Source organism: Malaclemys terrapin, chromosome 8, assembly GCF_027887155.1.
Source record: "Malaclemys terrapin pileata isolate rMalTer1 chromosome 8, rMalTer1.hap1, whole genome shotgun sequence".
In the NCBI taxonomy this organism is placed as follows: Eukaryota; Metazoa; Chordata; order Testudines; family Emydidae; genus Malaclemys; species Malaclemys terrapin.
The window spans coordinates 18,500,932-18,528,846 of NC_071512.1; the positions used below are offsets into that span (position 1 = coordinate 18,500,932).

General features: G+C 44.3%; 1 protein-coding gene across 4 annotated transcripts in view; it reads left to right on the top strand.

Annotated features, from left to right (window-relative positions):
* The first annotated feature begins 772 nt into the window (after positions 1-772).
* Positions 773-27,915, top strand: part of STK32A (serine/threonine kinase 32A) — a 90,558-nt gene continuing 63,415 nt past the window's right edge. For 2 of the 4 annotated variants that reach the window (XM_054036416.1, XM_054036419.1), the window contains exons 1-5: positions 773-1,050; positions 1,232-1,305; positions 6,547-6,721; positions 24,043-24,098; positions 25,095-25,246. In XM_054036416.1, the coding sequence (XP_053892391.1) occupies positions 6,670-6,721; positions 24,043-24,098; positions 25,095-25,246 (260 nt within the window). In that variant the 5' untranslated portion in view covers positions 773-1,050; positions 1,232-1,305; positions 6,547-6,669. The remainder of the gene's footprint in view (positions 1,051-1,231; positions 1,306-6,546; positions 6,722-24,042; positions 24,099-25,094; positions 25,247-27,915) is intronic. The other 2 variants (XM_054036417.1, XM_054036418.1) reach the window with 2 other exon arrangements.

Below are 27,915 nucleotides of genomic sequence, written 5' to 3' on the forward strand. Positions count from 1 at the left end.
CAGTTAGGAAGAAGATGGGTAAATTGGGCTTGATCCTGCATGGTGCTGAACACTTTGGCCCTGATCCAGCAAAGCAGTTAAGCATCTGCTTAGCTCTAAATTTATAAATCATCCCATTGAAGGCAATGGAGATTACCCACTTCCTTGAAGTTAAGCATGTATTTAAGAGCTTTGCTGGGTTGAACCCATGATGCTCAGCACCTTGCAGGATTGAGCCCTTTCTGCAGAGAGGAAAGCAGGGGGCAATTGCCTGTTTTGCAAAGGATGCATGGGGCAGGGAATTCAGCCTAGGTCACTGATCCTGACCATCCCTCCCCTCCTGTGATTTTAAATCAGTAGCAGAACGTATAACCTCACTTATATTTCTAAAAAATAATTTTCTAAAGCACTGTTCCAGACAAAGACAGTCCTGTTTCCATCACAAGATGGGGGTGGGGGGATCCTGCTTAGAAGTAGCAGAGTGATCGGAAAAGATTGTCTTTGCCCTTGACCTGTGAAATGTCTTATTACGGGATCTCTGAAAAGTGCTGATCTGTTAAGTGTTTAAGCGACACAACGTGCCTTCAGTGCTTCTGCAGTTGGAGAACTGGTGCCAATCTGATCAGCATTAACTACAGTTGCAGAGGGTTGCCACATCCTAGAGCTATCATTTTGCCTTACCTCACTAATAACACTCCCCACTTATTCCACTCTCCCCCCTCCTACCTTACTCCCTCCCTTGTGTCAGTGTGTGCATGCATTTGCATGTCTCTCTCCTGCTCTCTGGTGTATTTCACCTCTTGTGACTGCTGCAGACTCCTCCTGCAATCTGCAAAGGGAAACTTCCCTGCAATAGGCTTGGCTCTTCCTCTCTGATCCCAAGTCCACTTGCCTCAAACCAAGACTCCCCAGAAAGGAAACTTGGCTCCCTCCCTTCCCCCCATCCGTCCAAACTGCACAGCAGTGCAGTGCCCACAGCTGCTATTTTTCCCGAGCTGCAGCTTCAGGTTGTTGCTGCCCTACTCCTGGCTCCTATTTCAGTCTCTTTGCTGCTTTCTCCCCTCTCGCAAGGTAGGTGGTTTCTTTTGTTTGACTCCCTAAGATCTCCCACCAGTAACTGCATCATCCACTTACTGATCTGCTTTCAGCATGATTTTAAGTCCTCTAGCTGGGGGGGGGCGACTGTAATAGTTGGCTAGTGCTTTGAATGTTTACATTTTGCAGGCAATAACTTAGTCACTTTCTGGAATAGGGCAGATGTCTCAAAGTGTGGAAGCTGCAAAGGAAGAATGCTAAAGGAACAACGGCTCAGGATCAGACGCAAAGGTGATTCAAAGTAAAGTCTGCTCCCTTCTGAACTTTCTTCTCTGTGACGAAGTGTTTGCAAGGGGGCTCAGAATACTGTGTGATTTCTTTGGGGAAGGAACTTAGGGTAGTCAATGGTTCATGTAGTCCTGTATCCCTGCTGTGGTAGTGTCCAGTACCGGATGCTTCAGAGGAACATGTAAAAAACCCCTAATTAGTAATTAGATGATAATGTACCCCTGGGAAAGTTTTCTTCTACCCCCATGCACAGTGGTTGGCTTATGTTCTGGTGGATGAATGACTGTTCTAGCTAGTGTAACTGTGACTATTATTATTCATAGACATCTCTAAACCTGTTCTTAATCCTACGGGGCTCTTGCTCCATTGTAAAGGATGTGCTACTTGCACGGTGAGATTAAACCCCTTGAGGCAATTGTTAAATAGCTGTGCCTTTTCTTTTTCTTTTAATGGCTGCGGATAAAATAGCTGGTCTTAAAGAAAACAAAGGAGACACGACAATGAGTCTGCAGGTGCTTTGATGTCAACCCTTCCCCCCCCCCATCTAAGTGAGGGCTTCCCATCCCTATAAACGTGTTGATGACCAGTGCTACTCTTAACAAGGCATAGGGCGCACTGGTCATTCGAGCCTTTCCCATTCTGTTAATGGAACGGTGAATGATTCGATCATGAAGGCTAATGCTAACCTCAAGTATTAACATAGCACTAGCTCTAGGGAAAGACCAGTGGCTGGTTTTCACCGTTAAGCAATGCTTGGCAAATTTAAAAAGGGAAACGTCAAAAAGTGCAGAAGGATTATCGTCGCAGAGGATGGCTTATTTTAAATAAATTACAGCCAAGTCTCCCATTTTTACCCCAAACATCCTCTCTGAAGCCAGTTTAACTGAAAGCAAGACCTGTGTCCCTCTGGATAGGTCCTGTGTCGAGGTACTGCCAAGATGCAAATGAAAAAGCTATGAACTCCAGTACAACAAGGACTCATAATGGATATGGCAACTGACCTCTAACAGTTGCTGCTGATGGCTTTGCTATAATGCGAAGGTGCCACAATGGGATCCTGTTTTATGGCCATTATCACAACATACTGTCGTACAGGCTGTGTTTTGAGTTTATTAGTAAACGTGAAGTACCTGTCTTCACTGCAGCCTTTTACTGTAGTAAGAGCAAAGCATCCTTCTGATGTGTTCTTGTTTGCTCAGAGAGTAAGTTCTGTAGCTGGAAAAGAATTGCCCTTGGGGTAATGTTAAAGGTCTGTCTGGAGTGATTCCTCAGCCTGTTCAGTTTAAAGGCCGCAGCAGAACTCATGCTCTGATTTGTGTTATTATTGGAGATGTTTTCAGCCCTGTGAAATGACCACTTGGGGTTCAGGGTCTTTTTTAATAGTTTGCATCATTTTTAGCCTTTTGTAAAAAGCAAACTTTCTCACTCTTTGCTAGTGAAAGTGAGCTCTGAGCAAGAGCTCAATTGCAGCAGTTCAGATGAATTGCCATTAGCTTCAGCTTATAAAGTACTCTGGAGATGAGATGCATTGTGGGCCTGATTCGGCACGGTGCGGGCATCCCCTGTGAGGTACTGAATGCTCTCAACTCCTGTTAACATCATGGGGAAGTGAGGATGCTGAGCCTCTCTTACTGGTACTCAGCACCTCACAGGATCAGCCTCTCCTCAATTGCTGATGGTGATTAATTTATAGTAGTATAGGATCAGTGATGAATGCATGTCCTATGCTGTAATAATTTTACTTCAGAAAAGGGAAATAAAATGTATTTTAGAAAAAGTAGTAGTAACAGCCAGATTTTGTTACCCTTACTGACATTAAATGGTATCTTTCTCGGCCTGTCGGCCTGTGGAAGCCAGTGAGATTACTCATGGAGCAAAGCACTCTTTGACATGAGGAAGGTTATCGGAATCTGGCTTTAAGGTCAAAGATGAACCCAAATCAAATCTCCTGCTACAAAGGGGAGGAGTGGGTTGGAATCCAATTGCAGATCCATGTCTGAATTGCACAAATCACCAGTTTCTATAGAAAGGGCTGAATCCATCTCCTAGAACTGACACCTCCCACCCCGAACTTCAGAATGTTAGAAATCCCAAACCAAACTGAGTGGCTTGGGCCCATTTTATTCAGCTCTCAAGTCGGGAGAGACTTAAACACGTGCTTAACTTTTGACTTCAAGGGGACTTCAGCACATTCTTAGCGTTCACCTTTCCTGACTCAGGGTCTGAGGCTGGCAGTGAGTTTGTGCTATTGCATTTCTAAGCTTTGGAAACAAAAACAAAAGTTAGCGAGAAGCTGGAGTGTGAAGCTGCAGGGAAAATGGAAGCGGGCAGGAAAGAGGATGGGATGGTGAGAGGTGAGCTAGTGTGTTTGTTTATGTGAGAAAGAACTCAGTCAGGAGGGAGTCAAAAGCTTAGTCAGAGGAGACAAACCATATGGGTCAAGGTCAAGGAGCTGGTTGCCCTTCTTTCTCTGTTTCAAATATCTTTATTGATTGAAGATGCACAAAACAAGACCCCCTCCCACAATCAAGCCCCACTCATGAAGCCAGTCTTAGAAAGAAACCTCCTCTGTGTTTCTCTTTCCCTGTTTGCTGTAGCATTCATCTCACTCTGTTCTAGAGTCTACTTTCCAAGCTGCGTATGATCAGCACCCGCTTCCCCCCTTGTTGGGTCTGCTCCCGCACCACAGCGCTGCCTGGCTCTGCTCAGTTTTCTGCCATGATCCCTGGATTATGAAGATGTCACATTTTCTAGAGTTCCACACTCCATTTGGCCTTGTATGCGTTTCATTCTACAATGGGCATTTTTGGCCAACTTAATCTTTTTTGTTTTAAGCAGTGTTTGCAACCAATCTGTTTTGCTGCCCCATCTGTTTTCTTTCCCCCCTCATTCTCTCCCCACATGACTTCCTTTCTAACTTCATAGTGATTTTCATCTGTCCAAAGAAGACCACATGAATAAAATGTTAACCATTTTAGCATCTGATCCAGCAGTCCTTACTCAGATACAATTCCCATTGGCCTACCATGGCAGTTTTGAGTGAGTAAGGACTTCAGGTTCATATCCATAATCTTTCCTTCGACCTCTGTGTATTCTGTTTTTAATGATCCTTCCTTTTTTATGTTGCAATACAGAGAGTTTTGCCACTTTTAATTAAATCATGTCTCTTGCTGAATCAACCTGTTAGTTCTGCTTATAGAGGGTAGTTCCCATTTTTTAATTAGCTTGCATTCTACCCTTAAATGGTCACAGAAAAATCTGAATCACATGCAAAGCTTCCCCTGTAAGGTTGAAGCCCTCCCACCCATGGATGGACATGTAGACTGTGGTTCTCTCATTTTAATTTCTGTACTGTATCTAGCTATCACAGGGAATAAGCGCTCTGTGTGTGTTTGTGTGTGTGTGTAGCTTGAGGTGCTAATATAAAAATAAGCCGATATTAATGGTCTATATGTAAACACGTAAAGGATGAGCTGTGCAGTAGGTGAGTTATAACATCATCTGCAGCCCCATCCCGTCACCCCTGGAACTCTCATTGTCTGCAGTGGGAATTCTGGCCACCACAAGAAGAATGAATTGAGTTCCTAATGCTTACAGTAGAGGGTCTGAGACTCAGGACTCCTGGGTTTTGCTCCTGGCTCTGCATCTAGCTTGCTGTGTGACCTAAAATACTTACCTGTCATACCTCGTAGAGAGGTTTATGATGAACAATTAATATTTGCAAAGAATATTGAGGTCAGGGTGTGAGGTTCTATGAAGATTTAAAGTGGTATTATTTGTGGTATTATTTATTAAGATAACGTCTTCTAGTAACCTCCTTCCACACACTCACACCCTTAGGTAACAGACATCATGGAACTGGAGCTACAAAAGATAAATACGAATAAGTTAAAATGTTTCTGTGAAGGAAGTTGAAAGAACAATTTCTTTCGCATTCGTAAATAGTCAGTAATGGATGACCATGCCCACAGTAAATTTATTTGACATTCGTAATTAATCAGTAATAGATAACCATGCCCACTGTAATTGAAAATCAAATTTTACAGTGGATTGATTAATGGTAAAGAAAATCTGTAACCTTATATAATTCCTAAACTGAGGATATCATTTGCCATGAGCTGATTTGCAATTTCCTCTAATTTATTCATTAATTGCAGGAATTTTATTATTTTTAGAAGGTTCTTTTAACTCTCTGGCTTGATCTCAGACAGCTGTGAGTATTTACTGTCTGAGCTGTGTTGGTTAGTTGGGACTGGTCAGACAGGTAATATGGTATTATTTCTCTTCCCGTGGTTGAATTGAGAATGTCATTACTTCCAGTTTGTCTTCTCACTCCTGGTAACTTAAAACGCGTGACTTTGAAATTCAGTTCCCATGAACTTTCACGCAGTAAAACTTAATTGCATGAAGGTGTGTGGGAAGCAAATACCTGAGGCATGGCTGAAGAAAATTCATTGAGGGCCACATTCTGATTCCCTACTCACATTACTCCCAGCCCGAAAAATGCACGGTGATTATCTGTGGAATTGTTTTTAGTGTTCACTCAGCCCCACCCAGTCTTTCCTGTGTCTTAAAGTTCTTTATTTCATTCTCTTTCAAACATGCTATTAGATTGAATTTTCAATAAACACTATATACAGGCAAGGATCTTACATTTTTTTTATATGTAAGAACCCACTGTTACAACTTACCTCCCTCGCATAGTAACATACGCAGCCAACAGACTTAGAATAATATCATGTTAAAGAGACTGTGGGCCTGATCCTGCACTCCCAGTGCACTGTCAAATCCTACTGTAGTCAATGGAAATTTGAGGTACCTGGGGCGTATGGCAGGAAGCCTGTGTAACATGTTTCTTAAGGTTTATGAGCAAGATTAACTTTGGTTTGGGGCCCAGTTGTGCAACCCTCATTCATAGTGATGAGCATCTACCCTTGTGAGAAGACCAGCTGAAGTCAATGGAACTACTCCTGGGAGTGAGGACTCAGCAGTATAAGGGATGCACAGTTGAATCCTTGATGTCTACTCCCCTGGGTTTGTACAATGCTTAGAACAATGGCGCCCTGGTCTTGATTAGTTGTGAGGGGCTGCTGATTAAGAATAATAATGATGTTCTTCTCCCTTCTGAGGCTCATTTGGTTTTGACACCATACGTTAACAGCCTGGCAAATGTGTGGCGACGAATTTGCAATGTTCCTTCGTCTGTGACAATGACGGTGAGATGCTTCTTTTCTCTTTCCCCAGGTTCTAGACATAGCAAGTTCTACAGATCTTCTGAGAGAGCACGAGATGGTAATGCTAACTTCAGCGCTATGCATCCCAGGCTGGTGATGTAACCGCACGAGAGACCTTTGGGCAAACTTCACCATGGGCGCAAACACCTCCAGCAAGCCACCGGTCTTCGATGAAAATGAAGAGGGTAAGAGCACTTTTTTACTGTTCTGTTTAAAAGAACAGATGGTCCCTATGTGCATTCCACACGTGGGATACGCATGTGCACCAGGTACCGCACTTTCTTGCAAGCAGTGTTTGTTGTCTTGCACCTGAGCTGCAGCTCTCCTTGTGCTTCCACCCCTGGGCATAAAGGGTGGTGCGGGCCGACATCTCTCAAGTTCTTTCTTACCACCACATGGTCTGGGTTGGACTCTTCAGTGTCCTCAGCTCCGTTTTGCTGTGTCATTCCTAAAAGAATTGTATAGAGTTATTTTTTTAGTAGTTTTTGTAGTATAGCATAGCATAGGTAGTTAGATAGCATTTTTCTCCTGCCCAGGGACTTTTCCCCCAAGAAGTCTGGCATTATGCCCAGAGTCCTGGGGTTCAAAAACTGTGTTTCCTGTTCTCACACCTTTTCTGTGAGTGACTAACATCAATGCTGTCTTTACTGCCTGGGTGATGCTCACATCTCTGCCAAATGCAGCATCTGTCTCTCTTCTCCCCCCAGAACTCATGAGGGTCAGGAACTGAGACTCAGAAAATACCTCATGGAGAAGGCAATGAAGCCCAGTCAGATCTGGGCTGGGGACCCTCCCCTGTACATTAGCCTCAACAAGCAGGCAGTATCCTCTGAGTATGAGCTAATTCAGGAATGGAGCTAATTCTGTTAAGCCTAAAGAGATGGCTTCAAAGGAGAGAAAGAGGCATTGTCATAGACATAAGGACAAGTTATCTATGTCTAAGATTGCCCTGAAAAGAAGGGATCCTTCCCTGACCCTGTCAGACTCGGGAAAGCCAGCGCACCTGGGTGCTAAGGTCTTAGGCCCAACTATATCTTTTCAACAAGAGAAGGAGGTGTACAAGGGTATGTATCGAACAGTTCCAAAACCAGCACTGGTGGTTAAGACTCAGGATAGACAGCTCCTAGTGCTCCGATCCACTTCGGGTACTGAGGCTGTACGATAGCAACATGGTCCCGGTGGGAGCTGACTGCCATGGTGACCAGAGTCTCCAGATCAGCCAGCTCCACCCGTGGACTCTCCTCATACTCCAGGATAGTCGGAGACATGCATTTCCCCGGAAGACATATTTACTCTCCCCATCCGCATTCACAGATCCTATTGGGTCCATGTATATTCTGGGATGTTGTTACACCAGAGGAGGAGTCTGTCACAAGGAGGTGGAATCATTCCCCCCTTTCACCCACCAACCTTGAAGCACAGTCCTTGGTACTGTTGATCCTGCTGGTGATCAGGGATCCGGCCTTTGCTTCCAATCAGTCGGAGGCTCCACAGGATTCTTTGGGGCACTGAGGAGAGGTGGCCCCAGACAGAAGCCCTAGAAGATGAGGGTTCCAACCTCCAAATAGACACAGGTGGTACCCTATGCTGTGGGGTCCCCCCTCCATTAGTGGAGACATTTTATTGTCAATATTGGGGATCATGGGAACCCTACCCCAGACACCCAGGCTCGGTGCACAAATTCTGTTTACCATTACCTGGCTGTACGCAACCAGCCCCTTTGAAGTATTTGGAGGAGGAAGGAGGATCTGACAGTTCCAGTGGTTCCAGGATCAATCTCATCAGGGTCACTGGATGAGGCAGCCTCTCCATCTTCTCCGTCTCTGCTGGATGACTTTAAAAAATACCAAGAGCTTATGCACAGAGTAGTGGCAGAGCTACAAATCCAGCTGGAGGAAACTCAGGAGCCTCAGCACAGCTTACTAGACCTTCTGCAACCCTCCCGTCCCAGAGTGTCCTTCCCCATCAACAAGGCCATCATGGATCTAGCAAAGGCGGTCTGGCACACCCCTGCTTCTTGTGCTCCCACTCCTAAGAGGGCTAAGAAGTGCTACTTTGTCCCATCCCAGGGGGAAGAGTTCTTGTTTTCTCACCCTCTGCCAAACTCCCTGGTGGTGCAGGTGGTTACAAAGCGGCCCAAGCAAGAGTACTCAAAGGCTACTTCCTCTGATAAGGGATACAAGAGACTCAACCTTCTGGGAAGAAAGGCCTTCTCTTCAATCTTCCTCCAGTTCAGGCTCTTTAATTATCAGGCTGTCAATTACCTCAATTTTCAATGGGATAGATAAGTTCAACGATGAACAAAACACCTAGAGTGAAATGTCACTCTGAGATCCACATAACAGCCCCTATTCTGTAATCGCAGATCACCCAAACTTATTGGTTAAGCAAAGGCCATTCGTGCCTTCTGACTGCACACACCAGCTATTACTTCACTTGCCTTTCCCAACTACCAGACGGTTTATAATGCCCACCTGAGGGCGGGGTTTGAAGAGTGACCCTCCCCCTGGAGCCATTGGTTTTGAGAAGTGCCAGGCGAATCCCCTGGTGATTTGAGGGTGAGAACTGCTGGGTTTTGGAAATGATAAGAGAGCTTCTTGGGCGGTTGGCAATCACCTCAGTCAATGAGGAGTGCTGGATTTAAGGGTGGTGGGAAAACAACTTGAGGGCTGAGCGTTTCCCTGCCTGCTTTGGGCTTGGTGGGAAAGCTGCTTCAGGGGTGTCAACCAGTATCATCGTTGGAGAGTCTTGATAACTTTGCCCTTCCAGGCCACCGTACTAGTTATCACCATGAAACTAGAGCTCAGGGTTGGTATTACAGAACATGAGTATGCATCATCACAATATTAGCTCTGAGAGATAGTTGTCTTGGTGCTGCCATGATTATAGATGCAGCCTTTCAAATATGGCTCCATAAACATTTCCTGATGCACAACAAGAGTCAGTTTATTAACTACCATATATGCTTCCACATGGCTGCATCAATACAATACATAAATAAATACAATACATAAAATGCAGGTGACACAACATATAAGCTACTGTCCTAGACAGCTAAAAGTAATACTGGTCAAATACTGAAAGATAACAGTATTTAATCATTAAAATGCTCAGTTTATCCTAGGAAACTTTGACTTCCACAGTAAGTTTTGAGTTTGGTTCAACACCTTATGAAATATATTTGATATTTATCAGTTGCAAAATGAAATCTTTGAAGTGCCTGTTTGATAACACTCACAATAACCTTTCATATTTTTATGCATGATGAAAGGCAGCAAAATATTAAATGTTAAAAATACTGGAATGGCTGGAACAATTTTGTTTACCTAGTTGCTCAGTTGCTCAGACCAGGGTTAGAGAAGGAACAGGAAGCTTTATACAAAGTGGTGTCCAATCAGCAGCCTGCTGCTAGTCATCTGATCCCACTGAGTCAGCAGGTACAGCATCTGGTTACAGGGCCGTTGCTGCTATTCCCTTATCTGCCTTCACAGTGTGGTGGTGCAGCGGGTAAGGCTCTTGCTCTGTAACCCCATGGACCTGGGTTGGAGCTCTGGGGAGGCTGGCAAAGGATAGAAGTGTTATGGGGGTAGTATGCCTCAGGTGAAGGGAGCTCCTGCAGCCAGAACTCCCTTTCCTGATTATCAGGAATGGTGTTGATAGGCTGTACTGTAAGCTGAGATTGGCATTCCTTAGTTAGCCTGAAAAATAGGGAGCAGGGGTGTGTGCTGGAGCCCAAGCAGAAACCAGTGCCACCCCCAAGTCTATTTCAGGCCTGTGCCTCAGAGCACAATCTACTATTCAAACACCAAATTCACGAAGTAACACAAAACAGCCCTGGCCACTGCAGGACTCTGAGTATCTCTCTTCATCTTCCCGAAAAGAATACAGCCCTTCTTTTAGTCCCCTGCTGAACCGTGTGTCAGGCAAGCAGTCCTTAGCCCTTTCCAGCTGTTTCACCCTGCCACAGTATGGAAATGGGGAGCTGGGGAATGCTGGCCTGCCTTGCTGCACAACTGTTGAGCAGAATGCCTGCCTGGCTCTCCGGAGAGCACTAGGAGAGGAGCGTTGGTTGTACACCAGCTAACGCGCCCTGGACTCAAGGGCATAGAGCTGCCTAGGGGCCTGGACAGCTCCTAAGTCTGCTTGTTGCAGTGCACAGTGAACCCCAGGTGCTGACACATGCTGTTCCTTTGTAAAGCAAGAGCAATTACACACAGCAGTGTATTCCCTCCGCTATCCTGAGCCATCCTTCCCTGAATCTGCAGCCCCAGTTCATGGCTGTTACCATGCCATTCCCCTACCTTCTGTTTATGGTGCTCTAAGACAGGATTTCACTCTCTGAGCTCACTCAGGGAATGGATTTATGATGATGTCCTCCAAATGTTATGAAATCTGATACACCACTTCCATTATTGCTTACTGGATCGCTGGCCTCATAATAAATGCTGAGTAAGTACATGGACAACACTAGCCTGCACTTGGGCTAAACTGGCTGCTGGCCTCACTCCCTGATTATTATTAAACTACTGTTGGTTATTTTGCATTAAAGTAATTGGAAAAAATGATGGGAAAAAACCTCCATTTTGAGATTCTCCTGGAGGTTGCACCTCTTATTGCTGTACATTCAAATGCTCAGTATTGGCCTCTGTCATAATTAGCTGCCAGCACTGACTCAGCAGTATAGGTGGGTGATTTTCACTTTTCCCCTGGCCTTCCTTGGAGTGGCATGGCTGGGAGATTGTTGGTGACAAGGAGACTTCTCATCACATTAGCTGGGTCTCATTCATTTCCCATGGATTTGACATGCCTTGCATAACATCAGAGCAACGTGGCTTTGCTGATGGACACTTTTATAAACTGAAAATTAAATACATTGGTAAGAGACGCAGTACCCTCTGCAAAGCAACTGTCCTAGCTGCCATTAATCTTTCAGGACAGGTGCTTTCCTGTGAGAGGAGCATTGGGGTTTGTCTGGAATGTGGCTGGTTGTAATGAATGAAAGCTGACAGGGCATTCAGCTTAGATGTGTAGATCCATTATATGGAAAATGGAGTTGGGTTTTCCAAATGTGAAGCACTGTTGCCACATGCCGTGCAGGGGTCAAAAAGTTCCGTGAATTTGATACGTATGTTAGTAATGACTTCCTTTTCATCTGTAGACAAGAGAAAAGCATGTCTGATCGTTAATGTCACATCTCAAAGGATTAAATACACTAGAACTATTCATAAACACTGTGATGCGTGGGAGACATGGCAGAAAGCGAAGGATTTCCCTCCTTAGGGGAGGATTCTCCAGGCATAGACCCCAATTCAGGAAAACACGTAATGTGCTAAAATCTTTCCCTATTCAGGAAAGCATTTAAAGTATGTGTTTAAGTCCCTTTGAACTCAATGAAATTGAAGCACTTGCTTAAAGTTAAACATGTGAGTAAATGCTTTCCTGAACAGGGAAGCTTTCAGAGCTTTAATTCACACTGGAATGGCAAATGAAAAGTATTAATGCTATGGTGTAAGTTGAGGAGCGTAACTTAAAAAATAACTTTATACTGTTTGCAGGCAGATTCTGATCATGCTACAACCTGCACAGCATTATCAGCATTATCATAAATGTGCACATGCATAACTATTCATCCAAAGCTCTCAAAGCACTTTATATGTGATATTAATTCCATTATACAGTCAGTAAAAGTGATGCACAGAGAAGATAAATGATTTGCCCAGATTTACATAATATCTGATCGGGTGCGCATTGGAGTCAGTGACAAAGATTCCATTGACTTCAGCAAGTGCAAGTCCATAATGAGCCAGTGGCAGATTCAGAAATAGAGCCCAGGTGCCCTTCCTGTCTCCTAACCAGCTGTCATCTCACTGCCTCTCTTAAAGTGAACTGAAAATTCCTCCCTCAAATGTGGACGCTAATAGGAACTGTGGCATGGACACTTTTAAAATCATTATCCCTCTATGGGATGGTCTGTCCTAAACAGCTGATTGTAAAAACCTGTGCTTTTATTTTCCTCCAAGTAAAATAGGTTGGATGTTTTGTGCTGGGCAGTGTCTTTTATTACATTTTCCAATTAAATCTGTTCTTTTATCATAAGCTCTTTGGGGGGAGGGACAATCTCTTCCATTCCATTTGTGCAGGGCCTAGGACAATGGGGTTCTGATCCTGATTGGGGGCTCTGGGCACTACCACAATACAATAACGGTAATACTCAATGCCAAGTGCAGATGTTTGACAATCTGCATGAATCCCATAAGTCTAATGTTCATTTAAAATAAGCATTCAAAACAATCTTTAAATGAACAGAATATCAGAGCTACTAGTTGTCAGGGTAATTCATGCTTGATAATGTTATTTAAAAGGAGTTATTTTTATTAGTTGGTTCTTGTTTTCACTAAGTCTCACTGAGGACCTGATCTTCCACCTACTGAAGCCAATGGAAAGACAATGATAGACTTCTAAGGGGCTTTGGATTGCCTTATTGCTATAACCTTTGTTCTACCTCCTCCCATCCTCTCCGTGCTGTTTGTTAACCTTATGCATCACCACTTCTGTGTTGTAAGCCCTTCTTGGCAGGCACTGTGTGTTTCTGTTTGTGCTGTAAAGGGCCCAGCAACTTTTGGGCACTATAAAAAAAATATTCCTTGAAGTCAATAGGAGCTGAAGGTGCTGAGCAACTGCCAGGAGGAACTCAGCATCTCCCAGTACTGGGCCCTAATTGCATCTGCACATCAGGTAATTGCCTGCTCAAGTATATTCTCCCGTCAGTGTTGTTGGGCTCAGTTAACAGGAGAGCAGTTGAAAGACCCTGAATGTCAATTGCATGATAAATTACTCTTGGCAAGTACTTAAATCGAAGGACTTGCTTATAAATTGTATTTATCTACTTATTTAGGGACAGATTCTGTCACCCTTACTCTCACACCAGAGTAGTACATTACTCTGTGAGTAGTTCCCTTGATTTCAGTGGGTGTGTTTCTGGAGTAATGTACTACTCAGCATGAGTAAAAGTGGCAGAATCCGGCTCTCAGTGATTTTGTCTCTCACGACTGTAGGAAAGAGATTCTTATAACACAGAGGTTCTCAAACTCTTTCATAGTGTGGCTCTTGCCTTAATTCAGACAGCGTCTCATGGACACTTTCCCTCTCATGTCTGATCTTATGGATTGTCCCTTCCCTATTTCCAATCTTCCAATCCCTGTGATAGCTATGGCCTTTACTGACATGGACAAGTGATATTAGGAAAGCATTGAATATATGCTTTGGGACTCTTTTAATGTGAAGTAGCAGCTGCAAACAATGAAAGCCAGCATCACATACCTGCCAAATCTCTGTGGACAAGCAGTAAGTGTTTCATGGACCAGGGGTTGAGAATCCTTGCCATAAACTTGTCCTCAGATCCCACCTTCCATTGAGGACTCACCTGCCATAAACTTCCAGCTGAGGCATGGAAAATGTGATGGGCCACAAAATGTGAATGTCCGTGTCTTTTTTTGCAATAATACACATCTCATTAAAGTGCATGTTGAATTGCATGACTAACTGGGCTATGCAGTGGTTCTGATTGCATACATAGATTGAGAAATTGAGTATGCAGATGGACCCCTAGATGTGCTGCTGGCTGTATGTTCAAGCAGGTACCTGACATATTCGTTGCCAGCACAAATAAGGTGCACAATTATGCATGCATTTTTCCATGCACCTAATTTTGAAAATCACTTCCTAAATGTTCAGTCCTGGGGTAAAAACCTCACTTCTTCGGATGCATCCGAAGAAGTGAGGTTTTTACCCACGAAAGCTTATGCCCAAATAAATCTGTTAGTCTTTAAGGTGCCACCAGACTCCTTGTTGTTTTTGTAGATACAGACTAACATGGCTACCCCCTGATACTTGAGTCCAGGGGTAGGCAACCTATGGCACACGTGCCGAAGGCGGCACGCGAGCTCATTTTCAGTGGCACTCACGCTGCTCGGGTCCTGGCCACCCATCTGGGGCGGGGTTCTGCATTTTAATTTAATTTTAAATGAAGCTTCTTAAACATTTTAAAAAACTTATTTACTTTACATACAACAATAGTTTAGTTATATATTATAGACTTATAGAAAGAGACCTTCTAAAAACGTTAAAATGTATTACTGGCATGCAAAACCTTAAATTAGAGTGAATAAATGAAGACTCGGCACATCACTTCTGAAAGGTTGCCGACCCCTGGTTCAGTCCAAGGCATGGCTGAACCAAAAAATAGGTACACTGAATGCAGTTTCATAAACATATTTGTGCAGTTCATAACTGGGGAGCAAAAAGCTGAGCATATCTATCTCCACATTGAGGGAGGGGGTGAATTTCATGAGCTTACGCTCTACAATTCTCTGTGCAGTGCAAGACAATACAATTTTGGGTTTACACTCCAGAGTGGGTGTGCACTTGAGTGCTGGGCAATCCCTGAGCTGAGTCTTCCCACGCAGAGCTGACCTCAGTGTCTGTGTCTTTCTGCAGCTGGTTATGGCCCTACCTGTGTGTGCTAGAGGAGGCTTGAGGGCCTGGCGTAGCAGGACAGTAAGGGAGCCCAGGCTGGTGGTACCCCAATACATCAGGTGGCACCCCGAAAGAGGGGGCAACCCATCACAGATGGATGGATAATTACTGGTACCTAGATTGATCACTCCCATAGTCCCTGGGGAGATTTGGAAAGGCATGTTGGTGAGAGTGGACAAGAAGTCAGCAGAGAGCTAGAGAGGAAAGGATTTGGCTGGGAGACTGTGTTTTATAGTGCGGGGAACCCATTGTGAAGATCATTAACTACTGTTCAGTCACTATTGGAGAGAGGAGTGTTACAGACTTCTGGAGAGAGGAGTGTTACGTACTTTGACCTGAAATCAGGCTCTATTGGTATGTTGGACAAATATCATATTCCTGGATCATCATCTTTCCAAAAGCATCAACTAGCTGTAGAGGCAGATGAAAGAGCCAAATATTTGAAAGGTTTCTGGTTGGAGTTCTTTTAAAACAAGGTCATTTTTTACTGAGCTAGTGGGAGGGGTGGAGGGAAGGGGGTTTGATTTGTTTGTGTTTTGTGTTGTTTAACTAATGAACTCATTCAGAAGAAACCTGTCTGTTTGTTTCTATCTCTAGAAATGGCTCATTCTGTACATTGGCCTAAATAGCATTAATAATGTATCCCTTGGTACTGCTAGCCTGACAACATCAGTGATAAATGTCAATTAATACCCGGTGCCAGATGCCAAGACATTTAAAGAAGAAAGGTGTTGGTGAGCCCATGAATAAGTTAAAATGGTAGTTTGACAGACTTTTACTAGGACGTTCGTTTTATGTGCTCAGTAGCCTGGCAGGTTCCATGTTTGTTGATCAGCAATTAGCGCAGGACTTGGAGTACGTGTTTCTGGGACTTGCTTGGGGGAAGGCACCGTCTCTTGTGTTTGGATTTGTATAGCGCCTCGCACAACAGGATCATGATTCTGACCAAGCCTCCTAGGGCTAATGTAATATAAATATGATACATATGTAACAGATCTGCATCTGACTCTACAGTCTCATCACTTTCTGTACTGCACTAAGCACACTCACTGCTCAGCTGATCGTAAAATAATGTGAATCGTTCCTTGCCTGGGTCTGCTGTACAGTAACGTAGGGTCCCACTGTCGAGCCACAGTGGCAAACCACTATTGTGCATGACTTTTATTCACTCCAGCAACCCGTACCGTTTTGTTATCATAATATCCTCATGGGTTTTTTATATTGCTTTTAACAGCACCCAGGGATCCATTGTGCTGGGAAAGGCATTCTGTAAATAACTTGATTAACAATGGGGAGGGTTTTCCATTCTGTTAATTCCTAACAAGTAACCAAAATTCCTTAATGGCTTCTCTCTGCTGGGGTTTCATTCACAAAGGGATCTTTTTAATATTTCCTCTAAGATGGAATGTGCATTTGTCAAACGGTGACACATAACAATACATCATTACTCCCGTTATTCAGGAAATAAACATCTATTTGTAAGAAAGATGTTGTGAGTATAAATAACATGCATCCAAACACATGCCCCTATAGAGTTGTATCTACTTGTGCAGTCATGTAGCAGAGTCTCTGTATTGTGATAGTTCAGTATTTAATTATTCTAAAAGGTCTTTAGTTTTGCTAAGAATACAAGTGGCTTGAGAATACCCACCCAGTCAAAATGATGAATTTTGCAGAACAGAGACGTGAAGTCAATAGACTGGGGCTCCGGAGAGCTGGGTGTAGTTCCCTGCTCGGCTACAACCTTCCTGTGTGACCTTGAACAAGTCACTTAGGGCATGTCTATATGGGAGCCTCTCAGCCTAGGTCCGCAGGCTTGTGGTAGCGGGACTCACGCCCGACCCCCCCAGGCTTGAGAACCTGAGTTCCAGCCCGAGTCGCAATGTCTACACAGCTATTTAGTGCAAGCCCCACTAACACAAGTTTGTCTACCTGTGTTGACTGTATTGTACTATGTATATATACAGTAACTAGCACAATGGGTCCTTATCTCAGTTGGGGTCTCTAGGCACTACTGTATTATATGTAAATAATGATAATGCATTTTGGATAACTTTCAGAATTGTTGTTGCTATAATATGACTGTTTCAAACTGCGTTAGATTCTTCCTTTAAATGGATTTCTCAAGGGGTTTAATTTGACCTCCAGTGAAACAGGATGACGGCATTATTTTTCCGTCAGTATTTACTCCAAGTAGGTACAGCTGCAGATTACAGCTAGTTAGTTAGTTTTAAAAGGAAATGTATTAACCAAACTAAGGGCCTATCGGATGAGGTGCTCTCAATTCCTTATATAGTCAGGATCAGTCTACACTCATGGAGTGGCCCCTGGCGCCATCCTCTTTGCATCACTCCTGTGCAAAGGGGCATGGAGAGCTTCCCTGAAGAGGGGAACCAAGATCCCTGTAATGTAGGGGGAGTTCCTGGTGGTGCAAAGCTGGCATATGTGGAGGAGACGGGTCGGCATGCTGGGTGTAGGACGGAGTACATGATGCTCTGGCTGAGCCTATACCAGTGCTGTGGTCCCTACTGAACAGCTCCAGTTTGGAGTAATTTAGACTGAGCCTGTTAGGCTGCAGTAAATTATGCTGGGGTTGTTTTGGTCTCAGATTGCCCCAGGATTGGAGGAGACAGAAAGGTGGTTTACACCTGCCTTCCTCCCCAGCTTGGGTCCGGCCCTGAACACCGATCGGCTATATCCGGGGACTGCTGATACTTTCACGCCACTGGGAAAGGGCTTTGTTTTTCTGGGGTGACAGGGACTTTTGTTCTTAAAGAAAAGGGGGAAAAACAGTTAAGCGATGGCAAATGGTGTCCCATTGACAGACCTGGAGACTGAGGGCTCATCCTCCAAAGCGCTTCCTGTGAGGTGCTGATCCCCCTCTGCTCTGGCTGAGATAGCTTGGTACCTTGCAGAATGAGGTGCAAATCCTCTCCTGATCCAGTACGGCATAGGCAACATGGGAACATGCTGCCTTGCCAATGTGCCTCAGCCCTGACCTGATGGGTGAGGAGAAAGTTCAGGGTGGGATTTCCAAAAGGACGCAGCATTGGCTTAATTTCTGTTCCAAATGAAGTCAATGGGGAATTCTACTGAACTGGGAATAGAAAATCCCTCCCTGTTTCCAAGCCCACCCATTCCTTGGCGCCTCTGCTAAAACTTCGAACACATAGGTTGGTCATTTCCAGTTGTAGGGGTATTTTTTGTGATGTGGACCTCTTTCCAATGGGAACTGGGGTTAATCTGGTCCACGTCATTCTACAACGGCCACCAAATAGCCATCAGATTGTAACAACCTTCTGTCACCTATAACTTCGGGCTGGGTTCAAGCCAGCAGCCAGAAATTGGAGGAACTTTCCAAAGGAATGCAGTATTAGTATTATAAAATGCACATACATGATTATGAGAGGTGTATGTGTATATACTGTACTCTAGATACACGGCTTAAGTCTATTCTCCCATTGGTGCATACACAAAACTCCCATTAATGGAAATCAGGAGTATAGTTTGATGGAAGGAATGGAAGCCATTATATACCATATGTTTCTGCTTCTCTAGCTGTACTGGAATGGGTGATAAGTATCTTTAAATCCTTGACTGCTGCTTAACAGATGGGGTTTTAATGAGGCTTTTGAGGGGTGATGTGTCCTTCATGAGGACATTTCTTACGCTTTGTTAGTTTGCACATATTTTATCTAAACATTGGTCCTGGACTCTGGGTTCAGATATGAAATACCACCGCCTCTGACATTAAAGTGGCATTTCCTACACATGCTTCAGCAGACACTTTAAAGCTATAGCAGTGTAAACCCTGCTCCCTGTCTCAAACCCAGTCCCTTTGTCTGACATTACGTTGTAACCAGGCTTGGCAGGAGTCAGTTGAAATCATTAGTTGTCGCTAAACGTCTGTTTTACCAGACACACAGAAATAATGAAAAAAGAATCCATTGATAATTTTTGGCAAGGGCAGCATCCCCTGCACCTGCAGGGCTCCTGTGTCACCGGCCCCGGAGCTGTGCAGAGAGCCATGTGCAGCCCTGCTATTGCAGCCCCAGTCACTCACTCACCGGCTGGGAGTATTAGAGACTGTCCCCCAGCAGAAGCCACGCAGCAGCAGTTTGGCCTCCCCTGCACCTGGGCCCTCGTACTCCTCTTTGCAGCCCTGGCCAGGGGTCTCTGCTGTGCTGGGCCAAGGCTGCCCCCTGTACCTTGTGCCTGGGTGTCTCAGAGCCCTTAGCTGGGCAAGGAGCCCCCTGCAGCCCCGCTATCATCACTGACCTTACCCTACCCCCCCCCCCAATTTCCCACGAGTGTGAACATTGAAATTGCTTAAAAATGCTTAAAATCAAAATTTATATTAATTGTGGAAATTGCAAAAAAATAAATGTCAACTTCTGCCAAGCCTAATTGTAATATGAATTCTGTCTCCGACATGGGAATGATTGAAATAGTTCCTTATCTGATGGCATCTAAAATGGATTAAGATACTTGATTATGCAGACAAGGGTCCAGACTAAAAGATTTGGATTTAGTTCCAAATTTTGGTTGCTAGTGTTTGCACCTAAGATTTTTGGATTAGCCCATTGTGAGAGGCTAGAAACATAGGTAAGAAACAATGATCATCCCTAATGAAATGTTCTTCAAATCAGAAGTGTCATGTTACTTAGCGTTCACTCAGCTGGGTTAGCTGTATACTTTGTGTTAAAAGTGTTAGTAAATACCTTAATACAAAAAATGGGGCTGGAGAGTGCAAGTTTGTGAAGACTGGCTTCTGGTTTAGATTTTTAGATTTTAAGGATAGAAGGAACCCTTATGATCATGTAGTCTATCCAGAGGTGGATTACGGTTTTGTGGGACCCTGGGCCAGAGCAAGTGGGGGCCCCTCCTCACTCCTTCCGCCTGCAGTCTCACCCCTCCCACCCCTCACCCCCAGTGCTCCTGCTGGGGAAATGGGGTCGGGGCACAGGGGGTTGCCCCACCCCCCATCCTAGCACTCCTGCTGGGGAGTGGGGTCGGGGCACAGGGGGCTTGCCCCACTCCACCCGCCTGGTGCTCCTGCTGGGGAGTGGGTTGTGGGGGCAGGGGCTTCCCAACAGGAACGCCAGGCAGACAGAGCGGCTCAGGACACAGAGCCCATTTTTCTGGGACCCCCCAATTGGCTGGGGCCCCTGGGCATGGGCCCCATTGGCCCAGTGGCTAATTCGTTACTGAGTCTATCCTCCTGTGTAACATAGGTTGGGGAATTCCACTGTAAACCATAGAAGTTTCCAAAGCTTGCATGTGTTTGGGTCAAAGTGTTTGATTTAGATCCATTTCTATTAAGTAAGCAACAAAAGAAGAGTGTGCAGTTAGATCAAGATACCCTAGAAGAATAAGCAGTATCAATGAAAAAGACCTATTCGTTCCTCTACCTTATGGATTGTTCTCTGTGTAGATACCCATTCAGCATAAGTACATTCAGTCTCTGGAGAGAAGAAGAAATTTACCGCCACCAACACTTCTAGTTTCACACTTCTGGCCAGATGTGTTATGGGTGTTTTCACCCTTTCTCTGGAATATCATATATTGAACAGTGCTGGAGGCCAGTACCAGACCTGATGTCTGATGTTGTATGGTGAATTCTATGTAACATGTTGTTTGTGTTGAAAGAGGCCCAGTTTACATTACTGCCGTGTTAGTTTCTGTCTTTGGAAAACATGTTCATTTCTATATGAACAATATTTTAAAAGTATGAGGTTAAGCTGGGGCTTAAATTTTGATGGCATTCTGAGTTCTTTGTACTGTTGTGTACAGCAAAGCTGTAGCTTCATGTCAGTCTGTGTCTGTCCTGTTACCATAGTGAGATGCCCTTGTTTCAACTCCGAGACAGTGTATCCTGGAGAAAATGAATGTATTTCTGGCTGTTATCCTGTGTGCATCCTTGGTGGGGAATCCAGAATGTGTCTGTTGCTGGAGAAGAGTGATTTACAGCAGCATTCTTGCTGCAAATCTCCGCTGATAAAATGCTTTGGGGACAAATGGCTCTTGGTTTCTGTGCAATTCAGTTCAGCTAATGAACAAGGCAGCAGATGGCAATTAGAGGACAGCTGGGCTTTCCAAGGGAGCCTTTGGTCTAAGAAACAAAGAAGAAGAGAGTTTAGTAGAGGTTGAAGCAGAAGGTGCTCACACACCAGTGGTGCCATGAAAACAAGATTTCCAAACTCACTACACTTATTTAGCCTAAGGGAGGGTAACTTAGAATCTCTTCCTGGGCCTCAGAATCCAGTGCCAGTAGCACATCATGGAATCTACGAGGAAGGAGTTTTCACTTGAGAGGTGTGGTTGGAAACTGGTGCTGGAGAATGAAAGGATTAGAGGGTGTCGTCAGCATGGTGAACCTGGGCACCTAGGGAGCCCGGGATGGCTTTCTTGGTCGCACTTAAACCTGCTGTAAATCCTCTGAAATTGGGGTAGGTGGAGATTTGATTGTGGGAGGAGCATGAGAATACCCCCACTCTGTCTTCCCAGATTGACTCTGGGATATGGGGTTTTGTTTTGTGCTCCTCTCTAGCTCTGATGAGACGTCTAGGCAGTGATTTTCAAAGGGGCCTTAGGGAGCTGGACTCCTAACTCCCTTAGGACTGTTGTAAGCAGTCAATGAAGCTTAACCTCTCTGGGCCAGACGTACATTAGCTGTAACCCAGGTGTCAATTTATTTTGGTTTTTAAAGCAAGCTCTTTCACTTTGATTTCACTTAAAATTCAAAATGGAATTCAGGTGGAGTGGCCATTATAGAGGAGAAAAGCCTTCAGACTATGAAATGGCAATATGTATTTAGACTGAAAGCCTTTTAGGTGCGGACTGTTTCTTGTAGAGCACATTAGGTGTGCCCGGTAAATGATGAGGATCATACTGGTTTCTTCTCTTTATGGTGGCTGCAGAACACAACTCTTCATTGAGTGCTGGTCTCTGTGGGTACTCACTGTGAGTGAGTTGATGCACCATGCGCATGAAACCAGAAGACTCTTCAGTGTTCATTGGTCCATGCCTATGCCTTTATCTCGCCCTCTATTGATTAACTCTGAACTGGGAATATAAAAGGCAGCACGGACAAACTGCTTCTCCAATTCCTTCCTATTGCTCATGGTCAAGCCTCCATACGTACGCTCCCAGAGCACTGTGCTGAGGACTATGGAGCCAGTTGTCTTCTAAAGTAATTAATAAAACGTCCACCATCACAATAGGTGCTTTTGCTGGCAGGCCCACTACACTTGATACTAATTGGCCCCGTTGCTGTCAATCTCAGCAGTGAGGCCATTGATTAAATGGGCATGGAGACTAAACTGTCCTCTCAGCCTCTAGGAAAGGGATATGTTAATAGAGCTGTGTGGGGAAAGCTTGCGCTACTGCTGTTGCCTGTGTTGTCCTTGTTCAGGGGATAAACATGGGCATCTAGGGCTGTCAACCCAGCAAAACTCTGTCTCTGTATAATATACCCTGGGAACGGCTCTTTTTAAAAAATGTTATTGTCTGACCCCAGTGCTGAAGTTTTATTATCAAAGCAGTGAACAGTTTAGAATGCAACCTGCTGCCCAGCTAGTGGTGCAACTGTAAGACAGGAAAAAGCTGGCACGAAGGAGTAATACGGTGTCTCGCTCTCTGTCACTTTCAATCCATCACCGACATTCTCGCTGGCCTGTATTGTTCCACTCAGAACGGGTTTTCAGCAAAGCAGGTCAGACACATGGTCCCCTCCCATCCACTCACTAATTGACTGGAAATAAAGCAATGGACAAGACAAATTAACTCTGTGATTTCAGGCCCATCACTTCGGTGGTGCCTGATGGTTCTGGGGTCACAGTAATTAAGGCTAATGTGTTATTAGAAATCTACCAGTAGCTTTGATTTGGTGCCTCAAATCAGCCACCTAGTGAGGTTTAAGTGCCTTTAAAGCAGTGGCTAGTATAAGGAATGGATTCCCCATTATGAACTTTTCTAGCTAATGGCTGTATGGTATGGTGCTGTGGGATTTCGGGGTGTTGCTTCATACAGGTCTTGACCTAGTACTAGCTGAATTCAAACTCTGCAACTTAGAAATTACAGTTACGGTGCCTTGTCTTGCCTGCTGATCACCCTCAATTTCCATTTGAAGGCCATGGGTGACAGGGTTTGAACCCAGAACAGTTAATCTACCTCTTTGCTTTGATCTGCTGTTCCTCTGGAAATCTCTTGCTTGCTTCCACTGGGACACAGCCTAGCACACTGATAGATCACAAGCGCTTGATGTGAACAGATCATTCCAGTTAGTGTGAATGAATCACCTGCCTAGCATTCACAGAGCGTATCCCAGGAACCCATCTCTGTTCAGAGGTCCCAACGGAGAATGAAATGGTTTCCTCCTTTGGACTACAGTTCACATTCCATAAAGCTGCATGGACGGGGCTGGGCTTTCCCCCACTGTGCAGAGACCAAACAGTGTTGATTCTGGGTGACAAGAGTTCTCAACTTTTGGGGTTGGTGGTTTTTATTAGTTGTTTAACAGAATAATAATCTAAAGCCCAAGAAGTACCTTCTGTACCTAGTCTCCTGAGCCAGGTGGTGCTTATCTCACAACAATCAAAGTGCATAGATCTTTGATGGAATGGACTCAGTGGATATTTTGCAGTTGACTTCAGTGGGAGCAAGATCAGACTCCCAGAGCTCAATAGTTGAGGTGATCTGAAAACATTTGTTTGATGGTTTCCTGCCTATATGCCATTGAAAAACGGACATTTACTGCCCCAAGAACTTGCTTTTACAGCCAAATAGGAAATAACATGAATAGCGTAACTACTGAGGGTGGTGCCCCAACTGTCCATCAGCAACCAGAGGAGAGAATCACTTGGAAATACTTCATTTTTATTAACAGTCTCAGTTTGGGAGGGGTGGGGGAATTACAAAATCAAATTGCAGCTCAGACATTGAATTTATGAACATTTGTTGTTTCCTGCAGTGACCTTTGACCACTTTGAAATTTTGCGAGCCATTGGGAAAGGCAGCTTTGGAAAGGTAAGCTCCTCAAGAGTAAAACTACTGTATGCACAACAGAGAGTGTAGCTAGCCAAGTACTGGGCACATCAGAGACGCTTACATTTGAGAGCTTATTGCAGAGTAATGGAATATTGCTTGTCGATGAGATTTGACCTGAACTACTTCTCCTAATAATCCAGGAAGAGTCTCTAAATTTGACTCATCATCCATTTGGAATCCCCAACTTCTATTACAAGATATTAAACTGCAGTTAATGATAAACCCAATCAGCTGACTTTCATTATGTTAGATGGGTAAACATCCTCTGAATGGAGACTCCCCCACCAAAGCCTACTTGAGCATCCTGGTGTCTCCTTGACAAAGCACTATGATTCTCCAAGAGCAGCACTGCAGGGAGCAAAGAAACATCTGTGTTTGAAATCCCACTTTGGGGATTTAAACATCCTGTTAGGGCTGTGGGTTTTTTCAGTAGGGTGATTTCTATGACAAAACCCATGTCTGGAAGATGCCAAAAGCCCAGAGGTTTGATGGATCAGCTGTGCTACACTAGAAAGATTGTGCTGATCCTTATAGATAGGAGATGATGTCCCACTAGTACTCACAGGTCCTGCCTGCAGGGAGTGAGGCTGTCTCGGTGAATGCCCTCAGCTCCTACCTTTATAGTCCTGCTTGGCGAAAGGGAGGCTCAGGGAACAGCATGCAACACATGAATGACGGATAATTATGGGGAAAAAGCAGAGATTAGTCAGTCAGTTGATAAACCTGCAATACCCCAACTTTGCTTTGACAAACTCTGTACTCTAACTATGATTCTTCTTAGCATGAATATTGAATGCAGCACCTACAGGTGATGTGCAGGGTTAAATCATAAGAGCATGGGGCTGTGACCTAGTGACACGAATCTCATTGAAGTTAACAATAGGGTGCTCATAAGGGCACATTTCACCTGCACACACTTGCTTTCATGTCTCCTAGCTACTCTGCCCAGTCTAACATCTTGGTTTGCTCACGTAGGTCTGCATTGTACAGAAGAATGACACCAAGAAAATGTACGCCATGAAATACATGAACAAACAGAAGTGTGTGGAGCGGAATGAAGTGAGAAATGTGTTCAAAGAGCTGCAGATTATGCAGGGCCTGGAACACCCCTTCCTGGTTAATTTGTGGTAAGTCAGTGGTACTTTATTTATCCCTTTTCCATTTATTAGGAGCCCGCCTTATCGACGTCAGCTGGAGCTGAGGCTGCTCAGCAACTCTGAAAACCTAGGACTTTTTTTTTTTAAATCCCTGTTTATAGAAAAGGCTGTGTTTCTATTGTGTGTCCTTTTGTTTCCCTTGTGGCTGTTCTCCAGGGGTGTCTCCGACTGCCCGTAACCCAGTTTTATTTGACTCAGCTCCTTGATAAAAACAGCTTCCATTTCTAGCTGGAAATACAATTGGACTCAGATTCAAACGGTGCCCCCATAATGGGGCCCCCTTCCAGCTCCTATTTAGTTGAATGGATACCCACTGGCCTGAGGCAGCAGGTGCCCACTCCTTCCAGTTTTATTCCTCTCACAGTGGAGGCTGCCATGTCTTGCCTGGCAAAGTACAAATGCAATGGATTTTGCCCTGAGCTTTCTTTTTGCTGTGAAACAGTCACCTTTTGTGCCAAAGGGCCTTGGTGGACACTAAATGGGTTAGACAATCACTGGCCTCCCAGACATACGAAGGCCGAATATAGTCTTTAGAAAATTGACACGATATGCTTCCTCTGTGGCATTTATAATGCCCCAGTTTACAATAAATGAAGCTTGATCCTCGGAGGTGCAGAGTACCCATAACTCCCACTGATTTCAACTCTGCAGGATTGGGCCTCTCAAGCTATTAAACAAGCACCAGCCCCATGGCTGGAATAAAGAAACATTGCTGGCTTTTAATGCAGAGTGCGTTAACTTCCTGCGCTAATGTGATTGATAGCCTTGGTGAAAGGACTGGATGTTATTCAAACTGGCTCCCTCTTGGCAGCAGATAACCAGAAACCTAATATTAAAGAGTGGGGTAGAAGCATGCATCACCCACTAAGTACCTCGGTAGATCAATCTTAATCTCGATCAATGTTGGTCTTCATCTTTCCTGTCCCTCCCTTTGCTCCCTCCTGCCTCCCGGTTGCTATTTTGTGGTTTACTCTATGCCATCAAAAGCCAGCCTTAAAACCTTATTGATATTTGCTGAACTAATGCTATTCAGCAAAGATAAAAGCCTTTATTCAGTGGATTTAGTGACAGAAAAAAAAATCCACCACAATTCAGATTTTATTGCAGAAACTCAGATCTCTCTTTGGGAAATGTGCGCATAAAACAGTCTCTTTCCTTTAAGCATACTTGATCAATGCAGCCTACACAGCCTGTTTTCAGTGGTTTGCCAGCCATCAGCACTGGGATTGATCAACACAATGATAAAAGACATCTTAATTCTTCCATCTTCATTTGATTCAGCATGTTTTCCTGCAATAGCACAGTGGAACAAAGGTTTAAATAAGGCTCTGTTACTGTTAAAGCCGGACAATAATTTTATTAGGACATCAATAACATTTCCAATTGTCAGGGGCTTAGATATCATGTGACTTTCCTTTAATTACATAGCAGCTTAATAGATTCAATTGGTAAATAACATATAACTAGAAGGTCCCTGCAGGATACTGGGTAATTACACTTATTAGCTCTAAAGGTAATTTTCGAATGGGGTAAAACATTCAAAACAAAACCCAAACCCATAGGAATCTTGCCTGGTTACTTGGAGTTTTGAGTTAAAAACTCAAAACCCACTGAGGATCACAAATCTTTGGAATGATTCTGAGTTCATTTATGGTTTCTTATTGAAATCCTCTGAGATATGTCGTTTCAGTGCTAAAGCAGGTGAAATGTAATAATTTTGATGGATAGAGAACTCAAAGCAGAACTCAGCCATGCAAACCCAGGTAGCACAACATGAAAGGTGATGTTTATGCATAGACCACTCCAAAGCAAAACCTCGGAATTTCCCATTTCTCTCATAATTATGGTTACCTCCAACTCCCTTGTGGCCACATCCCCAAAATATGACAGCTAAGCTTTGCTTACGATCCACGGACCACATTTTTCACTAGATTATTTTGGTTGCTTGGTTTTGGTGATGCTTGCTGGTCTAACAAATTGATGAGATGCCAGCATGAATAGCCAATAGAAGGATGCTGCCTACAGCTGATCAATAGAGTTGTCTTGTGGGATACTTAGGAAACCTTACGCGATAAATGAAGACATCCAGTGGAGCTACTTAAACTGGAGCAGTAAATACCATCTGCATCCCTATCTGAGCAACTGGTACTGCACTATTAACAAGCTCTTGGGAACCAGTCTCCGAAAATGCATGTGAATTAGTCATTCCTATACAAACCCAGACCCTATTTGTTGTGTTAATTGTGATTTTGTGTGCAGCCATGTACACCACCTTATGGCTTCATGCTGTGTCATCTTCCTGATTTTGATAGGATTCTTCGGGTCTACATAGGAGGAGACAGGGTAGCCCATCATAATTGGCAGAGTGATGCCAAACGCAGGTGCACTGCCAGTTCAGAGCTCAGGCCAGATTGCTAATGCCATGCTGCATTTCCAGTAGACCAACAAGCCGGGCCTAGACACCATTATCTGGGGAAATGGCATCCCTTATCCCCCCCTCAGGCTTCCAAGATACAGGTGTATTTGGGGTCCATACAGCCTGGCTTTTACTGCCACTTTTTACCTAGCACCATCAAAGTAACTGCATTGGTGACTTGTTACAAGTGCACCAGGGTATAGTGATCAGCAGTAGTCTGTTT